This window comes from Bubalus kerabau, chromosome 1, assembly GCF_029407905.1.
Source record: "Bubalus kerabau isolate K-KA32 ecotype Philippines breed swamp buffalo chromosome 1, PCC_UOA_SB_1v2, whole genome shotgun sequence".
NCBI classification, from domain to species: Eukaryota; Metazoa; Chordata; class Mammalia; order Artiodactyla; family Bovidae; genus Bubalus; species Bubalus kerabau.
This window is the reverse complement of record NC_073624.1, coordinates 162,482,080-162,505,804: the sequence shown is the minus strand read 5'-3', so window position 1 is coordinate 162,505,804 and position 23,725 is coordinate 162,482,080. Positions and strand designations below refer to the sequence as shown.

The following is a 23,725-nucleotide window of genomic DNA, read 5'->3' as shown; positions in this document are numbered from 1 at the left end:
CATAAGGTCTGACCAAATTAAAGACTACGTTACACTTCAAAAGAAAAAGAATTCTAGCATCATACTTGAGGAATTTTTAAATTTCAATTTATTATATGAACAAAAGAAGACAAATCACTTGGCACTAATTTCACACATTAATATCTGAAACATAATAAACTTTAACAAAGTAAACACCTGATCATTTCCAAATGAGAACTAGACAGTAACATCAAACTTTAAAGTTCAAACAGCAGACATAAATACTTATATTCATGACAAAGCTAAGAAAAAAAGATTTAGGGCAAAACAAAAGAATTAGACACATTATTCCAATTAATACCACAGATAACTTGAAATGTTTTTCGGTGCCTCTAAACATAAAGGCAAAAAACAGTTCTGAGGGGTTGGGGGGAAATACGATTCAAAACTAGTTAAGAGAGAAAACATATTTTAAATTAGACTCACCTGCTCAAGTCACTTTTTCCATGATGATGATAGTGGTCAGGATGGCTAAGGTGGTAATGTTCCTGTCCACTCCACCTCTGGGGTGGCCTTTTCCAAAATCCTTCTTGAGACTGTCGAACATTTCTGTCTGATCGGTCAAAGCGGTTCATATTGTCACACTCCACTAGACAAATCCAAAAGCAAAACACTAGAAACATGTACATACTCTCTATAAAAGTTAACTACTTATAGCTTGATAATTAAAGGCTGCTGAAAATATAAAAGCGGTATTCTAAAATAACAGCCATTTATGTTAGCTGAACACAAAAAAATCAGGATTTCCATAAGAAAAATGAGTAGTTCTTGTGTTGAAAACTGAACTTTATATTATTCAAACTGAAGTAAATTTAAAAAACTTTTTCATCACAGTCACTGAAGTAACAACAGCCCCCCTGTTTTAAAACAAGCAAATTATCCTTGAAATCAACATTATACATTTTAAACACCAGTAATCAGCTTTAAGTGGTTTTCATCATTATCAGTCATTGGCTCAGACTTCAGAATGAAAATGACAATAAAAAGAAGAAGATTTTAAGTCTGGGAAAGAACTCATTCCTAAAAATGTATGTCACGGTTAATTTTTTACTGATTTCAAGAAGTACAAATTAACTTTTCATCACAAACAAATCATATTTTTTAAATTAAGCTCACAGTTTTAGAAAGTAAAACGTTCCAAACTGCCGATAGTAGAGCTTGTTCAAAAATTCTAAAATGCCACGGAAAACAAAGCCAGTACTTTGCTGCAACAAACAGTACACTCCCTGAAATCCAAATGCCACAAAAACATGAAAGGAATCTCTTTGAAATACCCCAAGCTTCTCCTTCACTTACCCAAACACTTCTTCCTCACATATCTGAGCACTCGCTAAGAGAGTTACTTTGTACAAGGGAGACATTGTGTCGCCTGCTGCCTACTCAGACATAGTTGCTCTGACAAACAGGCCTTCCTTCCTGCTCAACTCCCAGCCCGCCCTGTGGGAAGCAAGCCCAGTGTACCCTGTGACTCCATCTTCTCAGTGCGTACATAGCCTCTGAGTTAGGACTGTTACTAAAAATACAGCTAAACACTAACCCAAGCCAGGAACAGGAAAGGGCTTTCTAGTAGAACAATTATTACTCGAGAAAGTTCAAATCCTGCATGTTCAGAATTCCTTGCAATAAGAAAGCTTCAGAAATCAATGTAATCCTCCTCAATGGAAAAAACAAACAAACTCATTATTTAAATGATTTGTTTTCACATAATTCAAACCTGAATTTGATATACGGAAGCATAGGATACCACATAAAAACAAACTTCCCCACTCCAAAAAAGAAAGGCTGATGCAGTTAAAGTCCATATGTTCAATTCTTATATACACTGAACTCACTGTGAACATATTACTTGTAGATGAGTAACAATTTAAATAAAGTTTCAAAAGATACTGAAATTTTGTTTATTAGAAAATTTCCATTAGCGGAACCAATTTTGGGAAAAAATTTTAGGTTTTATAGTTTTAAAATATTTTTAAAGAAGTCTTACATTTGAAATGATTTCTTATCATCTTATTGGGATAAATTAAGATATATATATATTTTTTAAAGTTCAATAATGAAAACCTGACTATTAGGTAAATAAAGGTATGGTGACCATTATGCCAAAAAAAAAAAATCAGGAGTAGAAAATATGACTGCAAAACAAAAGTAAATTGAAAAATAACCCATACAAAAACTTAAAAATGTTTTCAGTTCACATTTGCATTATACTCATAGACACAGTTAAGTTCCTCAAGTATTTCTACATGGCATTAAAATGTTACTTTAGTTTAAGCAACTCTATGTAGCTGAGGGATAATCTATATCTACTTTACATTCTTAATTCATGCAGGTAAAGCCTTCAGGTTTTTTTGGCTGCTCCATGCAGCATCTTACCTCCCCAACTAGGGATCAAACCTGCACCCCCCTGCAGTAGAAGCGTGGAGTCTTAACCACTGGACCACTAGGAAAGTTCCTATTCACTTAGGTAAAATTCCACTCCCCAAAGAAGAAATATTGTAATAAGAATCTGAAGTATGATACCATCAACACAGAGTACACAGAGTATTAAAAAGCAAAATAACAAGGCCAGGAGATGGGGTTAAATACTTTGGGAAATTATACTGCAGAGATCAATGTGCTGCTCTTATTAAATTGATATGCTGTATCTACTAAGGATTTCTAGTACTACACACAGGCTCCAAATAGAGCACTTTTACTGAAACGTGAATTCAACCATTAGCATAATGGCAAATAAGAACGGGAAACAAGTATTTTCCAGGACCACAGAGGACTATTGTTAAAACTGGGATAGAGGAGGCTTAAACTCAGAAAAATGACTGCTCTGAGACTATGAATGTCCTGCTTATACTACTTACCTACAGCATCCATCAATCATGTTTTGATGTACTTTAAAATGTTACTGAGACAAAAATACTTAATAACATTAGTTGAGGCTTCTTAGAAAAAGCTAAGGGTTCTGTGACAGAGGGAAAGAAATAACATAGAAATAAAATGCAGAGCCAATAAAATTACAAGATGAAGTTAATTTAAAGCAAGTTTTCAGAGTCAATGAAGGAACAGGACAAACAAGACTAAGAAAGGGAATAAATCCTTCTGAATGTGTAATATCATAGGGAAGGATGGGGCAGCCCTTATCTACACACCAGATTTTACCCTGTGAGTTTAGGGATAGAGAATAAATAAAGGCCTTCTGAAGGGGCTTTCTAGCTACACAAGTAAAAGGCAGCAGATTTTAGTAGTTCTTTTACTATGAGTAAGAGACAAATAATACTAGCACGTGTACCCTCTGAAGAGGGAAAGAGAATCTAATACAGCTAATCGAAAGGCACAGGATATGGAGATGTCTACATTAAATATTCATCACACCCATTTCTTCTAATTTGATAAGGGATAAAATGTGATGCCAAAAGTAACCTAGATTCTTTCTCTGATAACTTAAACTTCTAAGAAAATAATGACCAATAACACATAGTATTTCTAACTAACAACTAGCTATGAAGATAGCAGGAAGAAATTATATACATCACAAAGTCTGAAAAAATGTATTGTGCAGGAGGTTTTACAATTTGAACAGGAAAGCTTTTAGATGAAATTTGGCTTGAAAGAAGAAAAGCTCATGTTAAAAAAAAAAATCATGAACTTGTTATTACTAAACACCATTAGTACTGAAAAAGAAAATTTCCAGAAGAAAATATAGTAACTAAAAAGTGATCAAAAACAGTACTACTGACCTCCTGTGATTATTACCCCAATAAAATGTTTAACAAAAATGTGGCCTTAGGAAACAACATGAAATATGTATAATTTAATAGGCCCCATAACTTAGTGGGATAGGAGTCAGGAAGCAATGAAAGACATCTTTTTCAACAGAGAAAAGTTTAAAACAGAACACGTAAAGAGTACATCTAAGAAAACATACACTATGAAAATTTCATAAACCTTAAGATGACACTACGAATGTGCCAAATGTCAGGCACTGATTTGTAGGCACTGAGTGACCATCAGAAGAGCCTGAGCAAGAAAATAAAGTGATACACGTACATAACACAAGTGCTCATTCGAGTGACCCTTTAGAGCAAAAAGGAAGCAAACCTCAAATACCCACTGGTTTGCTAAAAGAAATTCAGATTCTAAACCTATTTCCTTAAGAGATTCCTTGACCAAGGTAAAAGAAAAATGTAGAAGAGAACGATCTCTCTCTTTAGATCCTCCCAAATCACAGCTCAAATCTAAAGTCCTTTTGCCTTTTACTCCTCCTTCCCTCATTCTGTGTTTGATTTCCTTCTGCCCCCTCTCTCCCTCTGCCCTCCTTTCCCTACCCCCTCAAGCTGGCCAGAAGCCTCAGAAGCTCTATACCTCTTAAAGTTAATCTTCCTGCAGAAGAGGGGAAAACTCCTTAAGGTGAATTTTTAGATCTGGTCTCATTCTGAGCTGAGAGCCATGGCTATATACTTTCTAAGGTCTAAACAAGTTTAGGAGATATATGCAGAGGAATTTAAACAGTTTTAGGAAGTGATAATCCAGGGCCCCTATGTCTATACCAATTAATTCCTACATAAGAGGGAACTTCAGGAACCAAAAAAAAAAAAATAGAATGGAAAAGGCAGTGTGAAAAACCTAAAGTGGACTTACAAACCCATGATTGTGTAGAGGAGGGAAGTTTTTCTCAACTCTCTTTGGGTCTGAAAATAAAACAGACAAGATATATTAACGGGAAAAAAGCATACAGATTTATCTAATACGTGACATGTGAGCCTTCTTGAGGAAATGAAGATAAGACCCAAAGAAACAGTTAGACCTGTGTATTTTTATGCTAGGCTCAAAGAAGAGTGGAGAAGGAATATGGCAGGAAGTATGAATAAGCATGGTAGACTGGGGAAGCTTAGCAAAGGTTTGTTTGTTAGGATCTTAATCTGTCTTCAGAGATAAGGATGGTCTTTTCCTATAGGTATGGGGAGGGCACCTCTCACATGAGGATTTTATGACCTGTTTCAGGGACGATGGACAATAGGAGGAGAAAATCAGAATCACGTTCCTATTTCTGCCACTTTCTCAAACTCCTTCAGCTTAAAATATCCAGTATGCCAAGGTGCCATATTTGGGGATCGTGTGTCATAAACTACATCACCTGCAGTTGAAATCAGAAGAAGTTGGAAAAGGACTTTCAGAAGCTGCCAAAAAAGAATTTTCTGTGAACACAGAAAGGGCTCTGATTTAGTTCTATAAGCAAAGAAAGAATAAAATCCACTGCAGATTTCAAAATTTAGATTTAGACTGACCACCCTTAGAGAGCATTCAGAAGTAGATTCTGAAAGTGATATGATCTTGTCCCCCTCCTCACTTTCTGTAAAAGATTTTAAGGCAGCAATTGGGTAAACAGCCTCATTGCCAGACTTCTGATGCTTAGAAAGAGCCTTAGAAAAAAGCAGAATAAGGCTCAGAATAAATTATGTCTTTCACATGTAACAACTAGATGCCTCCACTCCAATAAATTAAGCACTGGAGAAAGAAGTCTCTTAATATACTTATAGATACCATTAATATAAATAGCAGGGCACTAAAGAAAAAAATGAAGAGTCTTGCACTGCCTAGGAAATAAAAGAGAAAAAGTAAGCGAGTGACTAACCAGAGTATTCTGAGGGGGAAATCAAGCCCCCGATTTCTGGCTTTATCCTTAAATTCAAAGATAAATTTTTCTAAACCGTAAAGGACAACCTTGCAAATATATTATTGCTATATTTATATAGTATATTGGTATACTATAATACCAACTTTTAACCCTATGACTGTTATATAACCTCCCCTTCAGTGTCACTAAACCACCCAGTGTAGCTATCTCCAATTCTCAGACAGTTCCCAAATCCTAGCTCAAAACTGTCCAAGGAACATTTGACCACAAATCTTCCTTCTTTGTCTGCGCTACCACATATGCTACCTTAGTATGTACAGAAATGCAACTGCCAGAGAAATATTCTCCTCATGGCCTCTTCCTTAAAATCCCAGAAGACTCTCCTTTTCATAATGAAGTCACAGCAAACTTGTGTCCAAATCAAACCCAAACTGCAGATCTCAACAGGTGCCAGTCTTCTTATTGACAAAAATACCACTGATATTGGCAGAATTAGAGAGGCTGAACCCATCAAATCCAGAGTGATCCATCCCAAACTCTACTCATATCTGCAAACAGCTTCAAAAACCAGAAGCTCAAAGGAACTAAAACCCGAAGACTCCTTAAATTTTGTACCAATCCGTATAACATTCCTATCCTCCCAACAGAAAACCTCAAGGGCAGTGGGTATAGTCATTCAGGACTTCAGAGCTATAAAGAGAAAAGTCATTCCCTCCTTCCCAGTAATACCAAACCTAAATACTGTTTTATCTTTGATGCCTCCTAAGGCTACTTATTTTACACCCAGGTTCTGTTTCCTTTAGTGTTCAATTAGCTCAAAATGGTCAATAATTATTTCCCTTCTCCTCGGAAAGGAGGTCACAGCAAACAACACAAGAGAAGACTCTATCATGGAATCACCAGACGGTCAACACTGAAATCAGACTGATTATATTCTTTGTAGCCAAAGGTGGAGAAGTTCTACACAGTCAGCAAAAACAAGACTGGAAACTATGTCTCAGATCATGAACTCCTTATTGCCAAATTCAGACTTAAATTGAAAAAAGCTGGGAAAACCACTAGACCATTCACGTATGACCTAAATCAAATCCCTTATGATTATACAGTAGAAGTGAGAAATATATTTAAGGGCCTAGATCTGATAGACAGAGTGCCTGATGAACTATGGATGGAGGTTCGTGACACTGTACAGGAGGCAGGAATCAAGAACACCCCCAAGAAAAAGAAATGCAAAAAGGCAAAATGGCTGTCTGAGGAGGGCTTACAAATAGCTGTGAATAGATGAGAAATGAAAAGCAAAGGAGAAAAGGAAAGATATATCCATTTGAATGCAGAGCTCCAAAGAATAGCAAGGAGAGATAAGAAAGTCTTCCTCAGTGATCAGTGCAAAGAAATAGAAGAAAACAATACAATGGGTAAGTCTAGAGATCTCTTCAACAAAATCAAACATACCAAGGGAACATTTCATGCAAAGACGGGCTTAAAAAAGGACAAAAATGGTATGGACCTAACAGAAGCAAAAGATATTAAGAAGAGGTGGCAAAAATACACAGAAGAATTGTACAAAAAAGATCTTCACGACCCAGATAATCACGATGGTGTGATCACTCACCTAGAGCCAGACATCCTGGAATGTGAAGTCAAGTGGGCCTTAGGAAGCATCACTACGAACAAAGCTAGTAGAGGTGATGGAATTCCAGTTGAGCTATTTCAAATCCTAAAAGATGGTGCTGTGAAGGTGCTGCACTCAATATGCCAGCAAATTTGGAAAACTCAGCAGTGGCCACAGGACTGGAAAAGGTCAGTTTTCAATCCCAAGAAAGGCAATGCCAAAGAATGCGCAAAGTACCGCACAATTGCACTCATCTCACATGCTAGCAGAATAATGCTCAAAGTTCTCCAAGCCAGGCTTCAGCAATACATGAACCGTGAACTTCCTGATGTTCAAGCTGGTTTTAGAAAAGGCAGAGGAACCAGAAATTAAATTGCCAACATCCTCTGGATCATTGAAAAAGCAAGAGAGTTCCAGAAAAACATCTACTTCTGCTTTATTGACTATGCCAAAGCCTTTGACTGTGTGGATCACCACAAACTGTGGGAAATTCTTAAAAGAGATGGGAATACCAGACCACCTGACCTGCCTCTTGAGAAATCTGTATGCAGGTCAGGAAGCAACAGTTTGAACTGGACGTGGAACAACAGACTGGTTCCAAATAGGAAAAGGAGTATGTCAAGGCTGTATCTTGTCACCCTGCTTATTTAACTGATATGCAGAGCACATCATGAGAAACGCTGGACTGGAAGAAGCACAAGCTGGAATCGAGATTGTCGGGAGAAATATCAATAACCTCAGATACGCAGATGACACCACCCTTATGGCAGAAAGTGAAGAGGAACTCAAAAGCCTCTTGATGAAAGTGAAAGAGGAGAGTGAAAAAGTTGGCTTAAAGCTCAACATTCAGAAAACTATGATCATGGCCTCTGGTTCCACCACTTCATGGCAAATAGATGGCGAAACAGTGGAAACAGTGTCAGACTTTATTTTTGGGGGCTCCAAAATCACTGCAGATGGTGACTGCAGCCATGAAATTAAAAGACACTTGCTCCTTGTAAAAAAAGTTATGACCAACCTAGACAGCATATTAAAAAGCAGAGACATTACTTTCCCAACAAAGGCCCATCCAGTCAAGGCTATGGTTTTTCCAGTAGTCATGTACAGATGTGAGAGCTGGACTATAAAGAAAGCTGAGCACTGAAGAACTGATGCTTTTGAACTGTGGTGTTGGAGAATACTCTTGAGAGTCCCTTGGACTGCAAGGAGATCCAACCAGTCCATCCTAGAGGAGATCAGTCCTGAGTATTCATTGGAAGGACTGATGTTGAAGCTGAAGCGCCAATACTTTGGCCACCTGATGTGAAGAACTGACCCATATGAAAAGATCCTGATGCTGGGAAAGAGTGAAGGTGGGAGGAGAAGGGATGACAGAGGATGAGGTGGTTGGATCCATCACCGACTCAATGGACATGAGCCTGAGTAGTCTCCTGGAGTCGGTGATGGACAGGAAGGCCTAGCGTGCTGCAGTCCCTGGGGTCGCAAAGAGTCGGACATGACTGAGCGACTGAACTGAACTGAAAGATGAGTCAGGCTCTAAGATCAACACCATCTCTCTGCTTCCTGATTTAGCTCAGGCTTCCAGAGAGAAGTTGTTATAGCTCGGTCAAAGTTAAATCCATTACCAAGGATGTAATTTATTTCATGGAGGTAAATCCTTCCTTTCTCACTGTGTGTGTGTGTGTGTGTGTGTGTGTGTGTGTGCGCGCGCACGCGCGCGCCTAGTTGCTGAGTCATGTCCAAATCTTCGCAATCCCATGGACTGAAGCCCACAGGGCTCCTCTGTCCATGGGGTTTCTCCAGACAAGCATACTGGAATGGGTTTCCATGCCCTCCTCCAGGAGGTCTTCGCAACCCAGGGATCGAACCCAGGTCTCCACAGTACAGGCATATTCTTTACCATCTGAACCACCAGGAAAGCCCAAGAATACTGGAGTGGTTAACTTATCCCTTCTCCAGGGGATCTTCCAACCCAGGAATCAAACTGGGGTCTCCCGCATTGCAAGAAGATTCTTTACCAGCTGAGCCACCCTCAAATCTTCACATTAAATCTTCTACATGACAAAGTCTCATTAACTTTTCTCCTATAATTGTTAATGGTTTATGCTTTTCTTCTGTATTCTACAATATTTTTTCCACTTGATCTTCCAGGACACTAATTTAGATTTCAAAAGTGGCTAAGCTTTCTGTCATCTATTGTTCTATTGGGAAATCTTTTATAAGCTCCAGAAAGCACTGCCCTGCAGTGGAATCTAAATGCCCTTGTTATTATCTCTTTGGGCCACTCTAATCCCATTCTGCTGTTTTCCCTGTTCCTCTTCCCAGGTATTGGCTGTGACCTTTCTTTCTCAGTTGGCTAGAACTCAGCACTGACTGCTGGAGTATCCCAAGTGACAGCAGAACCATAAGAAGATGCAACAGTCTCTGTCCCTGTGGAAGAATAGTGTTCTCAGCTCCATACTGTCCTTCAATAGACTTACATATCCAATGTCCTCCGCCACAGAGATTCACACAGTGAGCAGAGTACACTTCCCAGTCCCCAGGTGTTAGGCTTGGCCATGTAACCTGTCAGTGGACTGGTTCTAAGTGATTAGTTTTGAGAGATATTATATGCATATTACTGCTCTCTCTGTTGTCCTTCTGCTTGCCATTTACCATGAGCATGACCTACTCCAAGGAGTCCTGGTTTCAAAATGAAGAAGATATGAGTAGACCTAAACTCAGTCCTGCAGACTGAACTGTCCCAGCTAATCCACAGATTCAAGAAAACAAAAAATTAGTGTTTATTTTGAAAGCCACTGAGATTATGAGAGTGATTATTATGCAGCATCCTGGAAGTAAGGGAGAAAAAATAAGCCTGACTAATATGACCGAAGCGAGCAGCAAGCAGGCTCCTAGAACCTCAGTGAAGCACTAGAACAACCAACCAGCCTCTCTGAAAAATACCCTTGTATTCTTCTAGCACTGGGTATAAAAAGGACTCTACTACCCTTTTTAGTTCACCCCTGCCCCAGAAAGTCAATGAAACCTGGCAAGTGCAGACTGACAAAGAAGCCACAGCTCTCTGAGATACTTCTTACCAGGAGGATCCCATTTCAATCTTTGCCCTAGGGGCTTCCTAGGCTACTCTCTGGTTGTTAACCAGTCTTCAAGACAGAAAATCCTACAAATGCTATATCAGTAGAGGCAAGAGCATCCAGGCCCGTCTTTTACACGGATTACCTAAAGCCCCACTTCAGAAGTTACTGGGATCCAAAGACAAAGACAGACTGAATTTGCGAGTAAAAAGAATAAAATGATTAATTCAGGTCACCATCTTGATTTTTTTTTTAATATTTATTAACTTAATGATCTTTACTACTGTTTCATAAGACAAAAGGTATTTCTTTTTCTCTAAATTTATTTCTCCTTAAAATCCAAATGAGACAAAGGGAAGAAAAAGTGAGTAGGCACAAAGGGAATAAAAGGACAAATACTATCTACCAGTTACTTTATGATACAGCTACACAATGGATCACATAGAGTATATACCTAAGACCTACAAAGTCAGGTCTTAAACATTTAAAGTGTGCAAATGAACCTATTTAATGTCACTTAAGACTGATTCTTAGTCTGAAAAGGCTACTTCCACAGAGATTAGGAAGTCTGTAGATAATAAATACCAAACTGGGTATTGTCAAGTAGCTCTGGAGGTTCAATATTATCCACACTCACCATTTTCAAGAGGTGTATCCTCAGGCAGATCCACATCAAGCATAAGGTCATCATCCTCAAGGTCACATGATTCAAGATTATTCAGAATATCCTGGCAACAAAAGCAAAAAAAATAATGCTATAACCTAGCTCAGTATAATCATTATTTCTGAACACTGATATATGAGAATTTGATTTTACTCAATGTTTGTATGGTTAAGAAAAGATTTTAAAGATACAATCTTTAAATGAGAAACATAAATAAATAAATTCAACTGGTTTGCTTGGTTAAGCTATTTTAACATCCTTTCCCTAGTCTTCTTCCCCACCAGTTGGTTTTTATTTGCATTTTAAAAACTTACACAGTGTTCATTACCTGTAGGATATTGTTCTAAGCACGTTACAGGTATTAATTAATTTTAGTCTTCACTTTGATTTTGTGACTAATATAATCTCCATATTATAGATGAGGAAACTAATGCACAGAAAATCACATTAACATTCATCAATAATAAATCATTATATTTGATGCTTCAGAAATTTATCTAGACACATGGAAAAACGTTCTGTAAAATGGTGGGGGGAAGCAATTACATCTGTACAATATGACTTCATCTTTAATGCTGAAAAACACATTTAAATGTCCAAATGGTGATATACCAAAGAATTGTTATTATTTTCTACCTCATGAGACAACATGTGCTTATGCTCTTTGTATTCTTTTTGATTGTGACTTTTTACACTTTATTTCATAATAAGGACATACTGCTTTTATAATAAGCAAAACTTCACACTGAAAAAAGTCAACCTCTTCTAGCAAGATCAGGGAAGTTCAAAGCACGCATATCTAGCCTCCACGTGGGAATCCTCAGTTCAGCCCATCCACTAACCACAGTAATAACCACAACCACCTGCCTCTTCCCTCTTCACTCAAGCCAATCTGGAGTAGTTTGGGTGCCTGCCCTAGTGTTCCCAGAAAGTCTCACTGTGTGAGTACGTCTTTCCACATTCTCTTGCTACATGTATAGCACCATCTTTCCTCACACCAAAACAAACTTCGGTGGAGGGGAGTTATCCCGCCTCCATGAGGCAACCACAAAACACACCTTCAAAAATTCAACATATACACAATGGAGTACTATTCAGCCATTAAAAAGAACACATTTGAATCAGTTCTAATGAGGTGGATGAAACTGGAGCCTATTATACAGAGTGAAGTAAGCCAGAAAGAAAAACACCAATACAGTATACTAACGCATATATATGGAATTTAGAAAGATGGTAACAATAACCCTGTGTATGAGACAGCAAAAGAGATACTGATGTATAGAACAGTCTTATGGACTCTGTGGGAGAGGGAGAGGGTGGGAAGATTTGGGAGAATGGCATTGAAATATGTGTAATATCATGTATGAAACGAGTTGCCAGTCCAGGTTCGATGCATGATACTGGATGCCTGGGGCTGGTGCACTGGGACGACCCAGAGGGATGGTGTGGGGAGGGAGGAGGGAGGAGGGTTCAGGATGGGGAGCACATGTATACCTGTGGCGGATTCGTTTTGATGTCTGGCAAAACTAATACAGTGTTTGAGGTTTAAAAATAAAATAAAATTTTAAAAAAAAGAAAAGAAAAGAAAAAAAAATTCAACACATATAAAAACCAATATACACAAGGCACAACCCTGGGTAAAAGACAATCCCTATCTTAGTTGAGTTTAGCTAAAATACTCCATGATATTGCTGTCGTGGCATCCATTTTTGTTTGGCCAAGCAGCCTGTAGGGGTCTTGGACTGAAAGTGCCCCTTCCCCAAGCTCATCCCCGATAACAGCCAGAGTCACAAGCAAATGTAAGTTCCTAACAGGGCTTCTCCAGCAGCCCTTCTGAGCAACGATCTCCCCTGTCTCCCAGGCACTGCCCCTTATGCAACCTTAGATGAGACCACCACGGAGATTATGAAAACCCTGCGCTTTCTGGTTTGAACTGACCAAGCCAGCCACAACCCTGGAACCTTCAAAGCACTCCAGCCACGGACCCTGATGATAAAAGCGCGTGCCCCAGGCTCCTGCCACTCTGTCTGCCCTTGCACGGCTCCTCAACACATGCCATGTGCTTGCTCCAGGACCTGTGAGCAATAAACTTTTATACTTCAAGTTTCCATGTGATCTTTTCTTGAATTGGGGTTCACCAGCCAACACCTTGGGGCTCTAGTTAACAAATGTTAATTTAACAAAGGCACAACAACTCTACAAGGTTACCTATCGTCCCTCAAACACACAGTTCTTCATAGTATGGTAATGTCCAAGTGTCACGAAGGTTCATCAGATGGATATAAGTTTTAGCAAATTAGAGTCAACGTAAAACAAATTCAAGTCGAGACCACCTAAGGAACAACAAATTTGGCCCCTAGAACATGGAAGAGGAGACTACCTTCTGCAATTACAGTATAGTAAGGGCAAGGAAGCAAAACACATCATCACTCTAAATGTTGGCAAAAAATTTTTTTAAAGATGAAAAGTAAGTATTACAGATTTTACAAGCTTACAGACAGAATCAAGTATATTACGCAGGTATTTATAAAACCATTTAAACTGTAACCTCTGAAGGTGTAAAAAAACATTCTTAGTTTTCAGGCTGTGAAAAATCAGGTGATTGGTCAAATCTGGCATACAGGACAGTCTGCTGACCTGTTTTATTCAAACAACTTCAAGTAGACCATTAAAACTAGTTACAGACTGGATGTTTGTGTGTGCATTCCCCAAAATTCATATGTTGAAGTTCTAAACCCCAATATGAGGATATTTGGAAATAGGGCCTTTGGGAGATAATTATTAATAGGTTTAGACAAAGTCATGATGGTCGGGACCCAATAATGGCTTAGTGTCCTTCAGTTCAGTCGCTCAGTCATGTCCAAGGCCTTGCAACCCCATGGACTGCAGCACTCCAGGCTTCCCTGTCCATCACCAACTCCCGGAGCTCTCTCAAACTCATGTCCATCACATCGGTGATGCCATCCAACCACCTCATCCTCTGTCGTCCCCTTCTCCTGTCGCCTTCAATCTTTGCCAGCATCAGGGTCTTTTCTGAAGAGTTGATTCTTCACATCAGGTGGTGAAAGTACTGGAGTTTCAGCTTCAGCATCAGTCCTTCCAATGAGTATTCAGGACTGATTTCCTTGAGGATTGACTAGCTGGATTTCTTTGCAGTCCAAAGGACTCTCAAGTGTCTTCTCCAACACCACAGATCAAAAGCATCAATACTCTGGCACTCAGCTTTCTTTATAGTCCAACTCTCAAATCCATACATGACCACTGGAAAAACCATAGCTTTGACTAGATGGACCTTTTTTGGCAACACAATATGCTTTTTAATATGCTGCCTAGGTTGGTCATAGCTTTTCTTCTAAGGAGCAAGCATTTTTTAATTTCATGGCTGCAGTCACCATCTGCAGTGATTTTGGAGCCCCCCCCCCAAAATAAAGACTGCCACTGTTTCCATTGTTTCCCCATCTATTTGCCATGAAGTGATGGGACCAGATGCCATGATCTTAGTTTTCTGAATGTTGAGCATTAAGCTAAACTTTTCACTCTCCTCTTTTACTTTCATCAAGAGGCTCTTTTGTTCTTCACTTTCTGCCATAAGGGTGGTGTCATCTGCATATCTGAGGTTATTGATATTTCTCCCAGCAATTTTGATTTCAGCTTAGGCTTCATCCAGCCCTACATTTCATATGATATATTCTGCATATAAGTTAAATAAGCAGGGTGACAATATACAGCCTTGACATACTCCTTTCCCAATTTGGAACCAGTCTGTTGTTCCATGTCCAGTTCGAACTGTTGCTTCTTGACCTGCATACAGATTTCGCAGGAGGCAGGTCAGGTGGTCTGGTATTTCCATCTCTTGAAGAATTTTCCAGTTTGTTGTGATCCACACAGTCAAAGGCTTTGGTGTAGTCAATAAAGTAAAAGTAGATGGTTTTCTGGAACTCTCTTGCTTTTTCAATGATCCAATGGATGTTGGCAATTTTGCCTTTTCTAAATCCAGCCTGAACATATGAAAGTTCACACTTCACATACTGTTGAAGACTGGCTTGGAGAATTTTGAGCATTACTTTGCTAGCATGTGAGATGAGTGCAATTGTGTGGTAGTGTGAACATTCTTTGGCATTGCCTTTCTTTGGGACTGGAATGAAAACTGACCTTTTCCAGTCCTATGGCCACTGCTGAGTTTTGCAGATTTGCTGACATATTGAGTGCAGCACTTATAGGAAGTTAAAGAGACAGGAGCACACACTCTCTCTACCCACCATATGAGGATTCTGTTAAAAGGTGAAGAGACCTTCACTAGGAACTGAATCTGCCAATACCTTCATCTAGAATTTGCAGGTCCCAAAACTGTACAAAATAATTGTCTGTCCATTCAGCCACTCAGTCTATGGTATTTTGTTACAGTAACTGGAACTAAGACAGCATTCAAACACAAAGTGTAAGGGGAAGGGCCAGAAGTACATCTACATCATGAACCACTATTTAAGCCATCTTAAGGAATTTGGACTGTATTTCAATGACAGGGTATGACTGTTGAGCTTTATTTTAAGAAGTGACAAATTGAGATCTGCACTAAAGAAACATTATTCTATTTGCAGTATAGACAATGGATTTAAATGGGGGGAAAACAGTTTAGCAGTTATTGCAGAATCCATGTAACATATGACACAGCCTGATGATAATCAATGTCAATGACAATGAAAGAATAAACAATTACAAGACATACAGAAGAGTCAGGATCTAAAGGACCAAAGTTCACTAAGAAGTAAAAAAAGAGCCATGAATGACTCCTTGGTTCCTAGATTTAGAAACAGATGGGTGACTTCCATTCACTGAAATAATGTATTAGAAAAGGATAACCAGATCTGATAAGAGATAAAAAATTAATATACACTATCAGAACCTGACAATTTTGACATCCTGCTGCATCTTCAAGAAGAGATGTCCACCAGACAACTAAATATACAGGGGATTGGAGTTGAGCAAAAAAATCTGAGGTGTGGGAGTCACTCACATAAATGACAACTGAAAGCTATCAAATAATGAGTCTGACAAGAGAGACAATGCTGACTGAGAAGACAGGATTCTAAGATCTGTCTTAGACAGTCTTTCCCATATTCATTTTTACAGAAGGTCTCTGCTTCTCCAATATCAAATTTTGAGAAGAACTGTATCAGAGATATTATTATTAGACCTTTCAGAAAGGATTCAAGCAAACAGATAAGGGGAAAAATTTATTGCAATTTTTCTTCACTGGGTTGGGAATCTGTCATCTGTACATCCCAGGAAATGCATTATTATAGGAAGAAAGGAAGCCATATAAGCATGGAGACTGCTTAACATGGGAAAGAGTCTCTGTCCCATGTTTGTGATGGCAGGCTCTTCCTCTTACTGGCAAGCTTGCGTTTGTTGGGAGCCAACATCCACATACACCTGTTTTAGTTGGGAGACCATCTAGCACAACCATCAGCTGAGAGTATGATAATGAAAAGCTAAATTTGTATACTCTCTGGCTTCCAGAGGCTTCCCACAAGTCCCATTGGAATTAAAACCCTGACTGAACACATATTAGCAGAAGTGTACAGAACTTCCTTGGTCTCTGAGAATGCTTTTCTGTTCAAGAAGAGTGAACTAAACAGATGGTGGGCCAGGGCTTCCTTCTATGAATTTCTCCTTCACTAATAAATTGGAGAAAGCCTAAATGATTTTGACAAATGAAGGATACCATCACCAGTTTCTATTAATCACCATGCGGTAAAATTAATTTTTTCTTTTGTTATATAGTTTATGAATTTTAAAACACATATAAGTTTGTGTAAACACCAATGTAATCAAGACACATAATCTCTTCACCCAAAGATACTTCCTTGTACTATCCAGCTATAATTACACCCTCTTCCACCCATCACCCCTAGCAGACAGTGATCTGTTCTCCATCACTAGTTTCGTCTTTTAAGGATATCACATAAATGGAATCATACAGTATGTAACCTTTTGGAGCTGGCTTACTTCACTCAGCAGAATGCCTTTATGATTAATCTAAATTGATTGAATATATCAATAACGCGTTACTTTTTTACTGATGAGCAGGGCTTCCCTCATGGTTCAGTGGTAAAGAATCTGCCTGCCAATGTTGGAGACGCAGGAGACACAGGTTCAATCCTTGGGTCAGGAAGATCCCTTGGAGGAGGAAATGTTAACCCACTCCAGTATTCTTGCCTGGGAAATTCCATGGATGGAGGAGCCTGGCGGGCTACAGTCCATGAGGTTGCAAAGAGTTGGACATAACTCAGCAACTAAACAAAACTAAGTGTTCCACTGCGTGAACATACCAGTTTGTCTATCCATTTACTCACTGAAGGATGTTTTGGTTTTTCAAATTTTCAGTTATTATAAATAAAGCTACTATGAACATTCACGTACAGGTTTCTGTGTGAACATAAGCTTTCATTTCTCTAGCGTAAATAAATACCCAGGTTGAGTAGGACTGTTGGGTGATATAGTGCATCTGTGTTTAACTTCATAAGGAACTGCTAAACCATTTCCCAGAACTGCTGTAATGATTTGCATTCCAATCACTATTGAGATCGGCCTTTCCCATAGGCTCCTCCCCAGCTTGACTGCAGACTTAAAGCAGATCTTTCTAGTGTGGGATTCTGCTACTGGTTCCAAAGAGCACGGTGGCGACTTTATTCATGAAATAGTGTATCTGTCTGCTCTAACCTGTCTGAGGTTACATGAATGACTAATACAAAGTGCTTATCATTGCTTTGCCCAACTTGGAAATCACTCAGGCAGAAAAGCTGTGAGCACTAGTCAAAAACATTTTAAGTCAAATAAGTAATCCATATCACCCTGGGACAAAAGATTATAGTTGAGACATAGAATACTAAAAGACTGAGGAAAAAAAGGCTAGGGAGAGAATTTCTTTGGGAAATTAGGTAATTCAAAAGTGCCATGTATGTTGTGAATTTCAGAAGCCACAAAAAATGCCCAGGGTAGAATGTATTCTCAGTAATGACCTAAGTAAGAAAACCCAAAGCTTTCACTTCTGGCTGATCTCTAGCCCAGAAAAAACGAGCAAATGAAGGCCAAGGTAGAACTGTAAATGGTCAGGCTAAGTACTGAAGGACTGTCCCAACACTGAGCCAGTGTGCAGACAGAGTCACTGGGAGGTTTTTTTTTTTTTCAATTTGACTGTAAGGTCTTTTAATTCACTTTCCTTTTAATTCTTTTTTCTTTCTCTGCCTCCTTATCTTCTTTTTTCCCTTAATCCCTTTCTCTTACTCGCACTCTCCCTCTCTCCCTCTTTTTTTCTTTCTTTTTATTTGCCATTTGGTATTCAAGGAAATCTCTGCATAAAACACTCAATAAACATAAACTAAAGTAACACACACTTCATAGACTACACATGACGAGAAGAAATTCACACTCTCTTCTCTATTTTAGAAAAGTCACTAAAGTAAACGCTATACTATAGCCTATAAAAACGTAACAAAAACAAACCTTAAAGACGAAGGATATGATTTCCAGTGTTGCTAAATTAAAATATTTAAAATGATTAATTTTCAACAAAAACCTTTTTAGAGACATGCAAAGAAAGCAGCATCTATCACAGAAAGGAAAAAGAAAAAACTAACCAAAATGATCCCTGAGAAAGCGCAAGCACTGAACTTAATAGACAAAGGCTTTAAATCAACTATCTTAAATATGCTCAAATCTCAGTACGGGATATCAGTGAAGATATAGAACATAAGGGAATGAAAAATAAAAATTCTGAAGGTGAAAGTATAACAATTTAAGTGAAAAACTCCTAAATACTGGAAATAATTATTAACAAACACAAAAGGAGAAACTGAGGAGTAATACAGTAATAGTAGAGGACTTTAACAGAGACGGCACCCCACTCCAGTACTCTTGCCTGGAAAATCCCATGGGCAGAGGAGCCTGGTGAGCTGCAGTCCATGGGGTCGCTAAGAGTCGGACACGACTGAGCGACTTCACTTTCACTTTTCACTTTCCTGCATTGGAGAAGGAAATGGCAACCCACTCCAGTGTTCTTGCCTGGAGAATCCCAGGGACGGGGGAGCCTGACGGGCTGCCGTCTATGGGGTTGCACAGAGTCAGACACGACTGAAGTGACTTAGCAGTAGCAGCAGAGGACTTTAAAACCCCATGTGCATCAATAGACAGATCATCCAGATAGAAAATAAGTAAGGAAACACTGGCTTTAAAGAATGCATTAGTCTCTGAACTTAATAATTATCTACAGGACATGCCATTCAAAAGAGCAAGATACACATCCCTTTCCAGTGCACATAAAACATTCTCCAGGTTAGATCATATCATAGGTCACAAAACTAGTATCAATAAATTTAAGAAAACTGAAATCACATAAAGTATTTTTTTCCCATCATAACACTATGACACTAGAAATCATCTACAAGAAAGAAAAAAAAGAAAACTACAACAAATATGCTACTGAACAAATACTGGGTCACAGAAGAAATCAAAGGGAAAAAAAAACAACAACCTGGCAACAAATAAAAATGGAAACACAATGTTCCAATATCTATGAGATGCAGCAAAAGCAGCTCTAGAAAGGAAATTCATAGCAATACAAGACAAAATCCTCAACAAAACACTAGCAAACCAAATTCAACAACACATTAAAAGAATCATACACTTTGATCAAATGGGATTTATCCCAGAGATGAAAAGATGGCTTAATATTTGCAGATCAATGATATAATACATTAACAAATAGATGAATAAAAACCATATGGTCATCTCAATTGATGCAGAAAAAGCTTTTAATAAAATTCAACATCCATTTACAATTAAAAACTCTCCAGAAAGTGGGTATAGAGAGAAAATACCTCAACATAATAAAAACTATATATGATAAGCCTAAAGCTTATATCATACTCAGTAGTGAAAACTTAAAAGCATTTTCTCTAAGATCAGGAACAAGACAAAGATGCCCATACTTGCCACTTTTATTTAACATAGTATTAAAAGTTCAAGACACAGCAATCAGACAAGGAAAAGAAATAATAAATGGAAATCAAATTGGAAAGTAAAAAGTAAAACTGTTACTGTTTACAAATGACATGATACTATATATAGAAAATTCTAAGGACACCACCAAAAAACTGAGAATTCATGAATTCATTAAAGTGTCAGGATATAAAATTAATATACAGAAACCTGTTGCCTTTCTGTACACTAACAGCAAACTATCAAAAAGAGAAATTAAGAAAACAGTCCCATTTACAATTGCATCAAAAAGAGTAAAATATACAGGAATATGACTTTTACTCTGAAAACTATAAGACAGTGAAGAAACTGAAGATGACACAGACAAATGGAGAGATGTATGTGTTCATGGACTGGAAGAATTAACATTGTTAACATAACCATACTACCCAAGGCAATCTACAGATTGAATGCAATCACTATCAAAATACTAACACCATTCTTCATAGAATTAGAACAAATAATTATAAAATGTGTGTGGTAACCTGAATCTTCATGACATTGCATTGGGCAATAAATTCTTAGGTACAATATCAAAAGTGGAAGCAATAAAGAAAAAATAAATTGGATTCATCAAAATTACAAACTTTTGTGAAAAAAATAAAAACTTCTGTGCATCAAAGGATATTATCAATAAAGTGAAAAGACAACCTATAAGATGAAAGAAAATACTTGCAAATCATATCAAATAAGAGTCTAGTATCCAGGATATATAAAACCACAAATAACTCAGTTTTTTAAATGAGCAAAGGGCTCAAATAGACTTTAACTGAAAAGGATATACAAATATCCAATAAGCACACAAAAAGATGTTCAACATTATTACTTATTTAGGAAATGTAAATAAATCAAAACCACAATGGAATGCCACTTAATATCCAGTAGGTTGACTATAATAAAAAAACAAGAACAAAAAACAGTAAGCAAGTGCCATCGAGTACATAGAAAAACTAGAAGACTTATACTTTGCTGGTGGGAATGTAATGATTCAGCTATAGTTAAAAAAAATAAAAACACACAGTTCAGCAGTTCCTCAGAATGTTAAACACAGAATTACTACATAGTCTAGCAATCTCACTCAAAGAGAGAGAGAGAGAGAGAGAGAGAGAGATACCTTAAAAATTTGAAGCAGATATTTAAGCCAACACATGTACATACATGTTCACAGCAGTATTATTCACAATGAAATAGCAGAAACAGCCCATATGTACTATGTCCATCAATGGATGAATGACATGTACATATGATGGAATATTATTCAACTTTAAAAAGGAATGGACTCTTAATACATACTACAAAAATACAGAAGAACCTCAAAAACATTCTGGTAAGTAAATGATCTGGGCACAAAAGATCACATGTTGTATGATTCTATATATGAAATATCCAAAACAGGTAAATTAATACAAAAAGCAGATTGATGGTTTTCAGAGGCTGGGAAAGGGTGAATGGGGAGTAACTACTTAATAAATGAGTACAAAGTTTACTGAGGGCTGATGAAGTGTTTTGGAACTAAAGAGAGGTAGTGGTTACACAATATTGCAAACACACTAACTGCCACTGAAATGTTCACTTTCAGTTTAGTTCATTCGCTCAGTTGTGTCAACCCTTTGCAACCCCATGGATTGCAGCACGCCAGGCTTCCCTATCTATCCATCACCGACTCCCGGAGCTTTCTCAAACTCAAGTCCATTGAGTCAGTGATGCGATCCAACCATCCCATCCTCTATCGTCCCCTTCTCCTTCTGTCTTCAATCTTTCCCAGCATCAGGGTCTTTTCCAGTGAGTCAGTTCTCCATATCAGGTGGCCAAAGTATTGGAGTTTCAGCTTCAGCATCAGTCCTTCCAATGAATATTCAGGACTGATTTTCTTTAGGATTGACTGGTTGGATCTCCTTGCAGTCCAAAGGACTCTCAAGAGTCTTCTCCAACACCACAGTTGAAAAGCATCAATTCTTCAGCGCTCAGCTTTCTTTACAGTCCAACTCTTACATCCATACATGACTACTGGAAAAACCATAGCTTTGACTAGACGGACCTTTGTTGGCAAAGCAATGTCTTTGCTTTTTAATATGCTATCTAGGTTGGTCATAGCTTTTCTTCCAAGAAGCAAGCATCTTTTGATTTCATGGCTGCAGTCACCATCGGCAGTGATTTTGGAGCCCAAAAAAATAGTCTCTCACTGTTTTCCATTGTTGCCCAATTTATTTGCCATGAAGTGATGGGACCAGATGCCATGATCTTACTGTTCTGAATGCTGAGTTTTAGGCCAATTTTTTCACTCTCCTCTTTCACTTTCATCAAGAGGCTCTTTAGTTCTTCTTCACTTTCTGCCATAGGGGTGGTGTCATCTGCATATCTGAGGTTATTGATATTTCTCCCGGCAATCTTGATTCCAGCTTATGCTTCATCCAGCCCAGCATTTCGCATGATGTACTCTGCATATAAGTTAAATAAGCAGGGTGACAATATGCAGTCTTGACGTACTCCTTTCCTGATTTGGAACCAGTCTGTTGTTCCATGTCCAGTTCTAACTGTTGCTTCTTGACCAGCATATAGATTTCTCGGGAGGCAGGTCAGATGATCTGTTATTCCCAACTCTTGAAGAATTTTTCCACAGTTTGTTGTGATCCACAGAGTCAAAGGCTTTGGTGTAGTCAATAAAGCAGAAATAAATGTTTTCTGGAACTCTCCTGCTTTTTGCGATGATCCAAAGGATGTTGGCAATTTGATCTCTGGTTCCTCCGCGTTTTCTAAATCCATTTCTAATGAAATTTCATTCAACATAAAATTAACCATTCATGTTGAAAGAAATTTCATTCAAGAATAAAAAAGAGCTTTTGAAAATTTAAAAATATACTCAAATATCTAAGAAAATTGCTTGTACATTTAACCTTTAATACAGTGTCACAATTCTATATATCTATCCCCAAAATACAAAAAGACAAGGCTATTTATTAAAGAACTAATTGTAACAGCAAAACCATAATGTATATGCTTAGAAGTTGAAGGGCGGTAAATATATTCATATTTGCTTACGTTTTCTAAAAATTAAATAATAAATTATTAATTTGAAATAAATTGTTGATCGTAAATTAAAATAATTAAACTATTCATAATTAGGATTTATTGATTTAAAATAGAGTATTAACTAAAATTACCAATATAAAATTAAATAAGTAATTAATAAATTACCGATTTAAAATTAAACTTATTTTTTAACTTATTTTTAAAATAAATTTAATACACAAATTACAATTAAATTATTTTTAAATAAATTTTTCATTTTAATTTAATTAAAAAATAAAATTTTGAAACTTTTAAACAAATATCTATATTATCATACTGTTTCCCCTACTTAGCCTCTATAATATGCTATTCCTATGTATTACGAATGTTATTTGGGGGTTTATGCTGTTTTCAATATTCTACTATTGCAAATAATGCTTAAACGAATACCTAAAAATCAAAAGTAAAATAATATACACAAGTCTAACTTGTGTATCAAATTCATGGAATAACCATTCAGAGAGAAACTATTTCAAATAGATAAAGATAAAAATCCTCAAGCTGTTTCTAAGAATTGTATTTTTGGTGGTGGAATTATTACTCTCAGACCTTCAGAGGACCATCAACTATGCATTCCTAACAGTAGCCTCTATTAATATTTTATCAAACCTTTG

General features: G+C 37.6%; 1 protein-coding gene across 6 annotated transcripts in view; it reads right to left on the bottom strand.

Moving 5' to 3' along the window:
- CCSER2 (coiled-coil serine rich protein 2) overlaps positions 1 to 23,725 on the bottom strand; it is a 166,580-nt gene that overhangs the window by 82,929 nt on the left and 59,926 nt on the right. For 5 of the 6 annotated variants that reach the window (XR_008699379.1, XM_055537937.1, XM_055537927.1 and 2 more), the window contains 2 exons: positions 10,977 to 11,067; positions 448 to 610 (listed from right to left, as the gene is read on the bottom strand). Coding sequence is in view for 5 of the 6 variants with exons in the window: in XM_055537937.1 (XP_055393912.1) it covers positions 448 to 610; positions 10,977 to 11,067 (254 nt within the window). In the remaining variant the exon portion in view is untranslated. Of the gene's footprint in view, positions 1 to 447; positions 611 to 1,317; positions 1,470 to 10,976; positions 11,068 to 23,725 lie in introns of those variants that run through there. The other variant, XM_055537956.1, reaches the window with a different exon arrangement.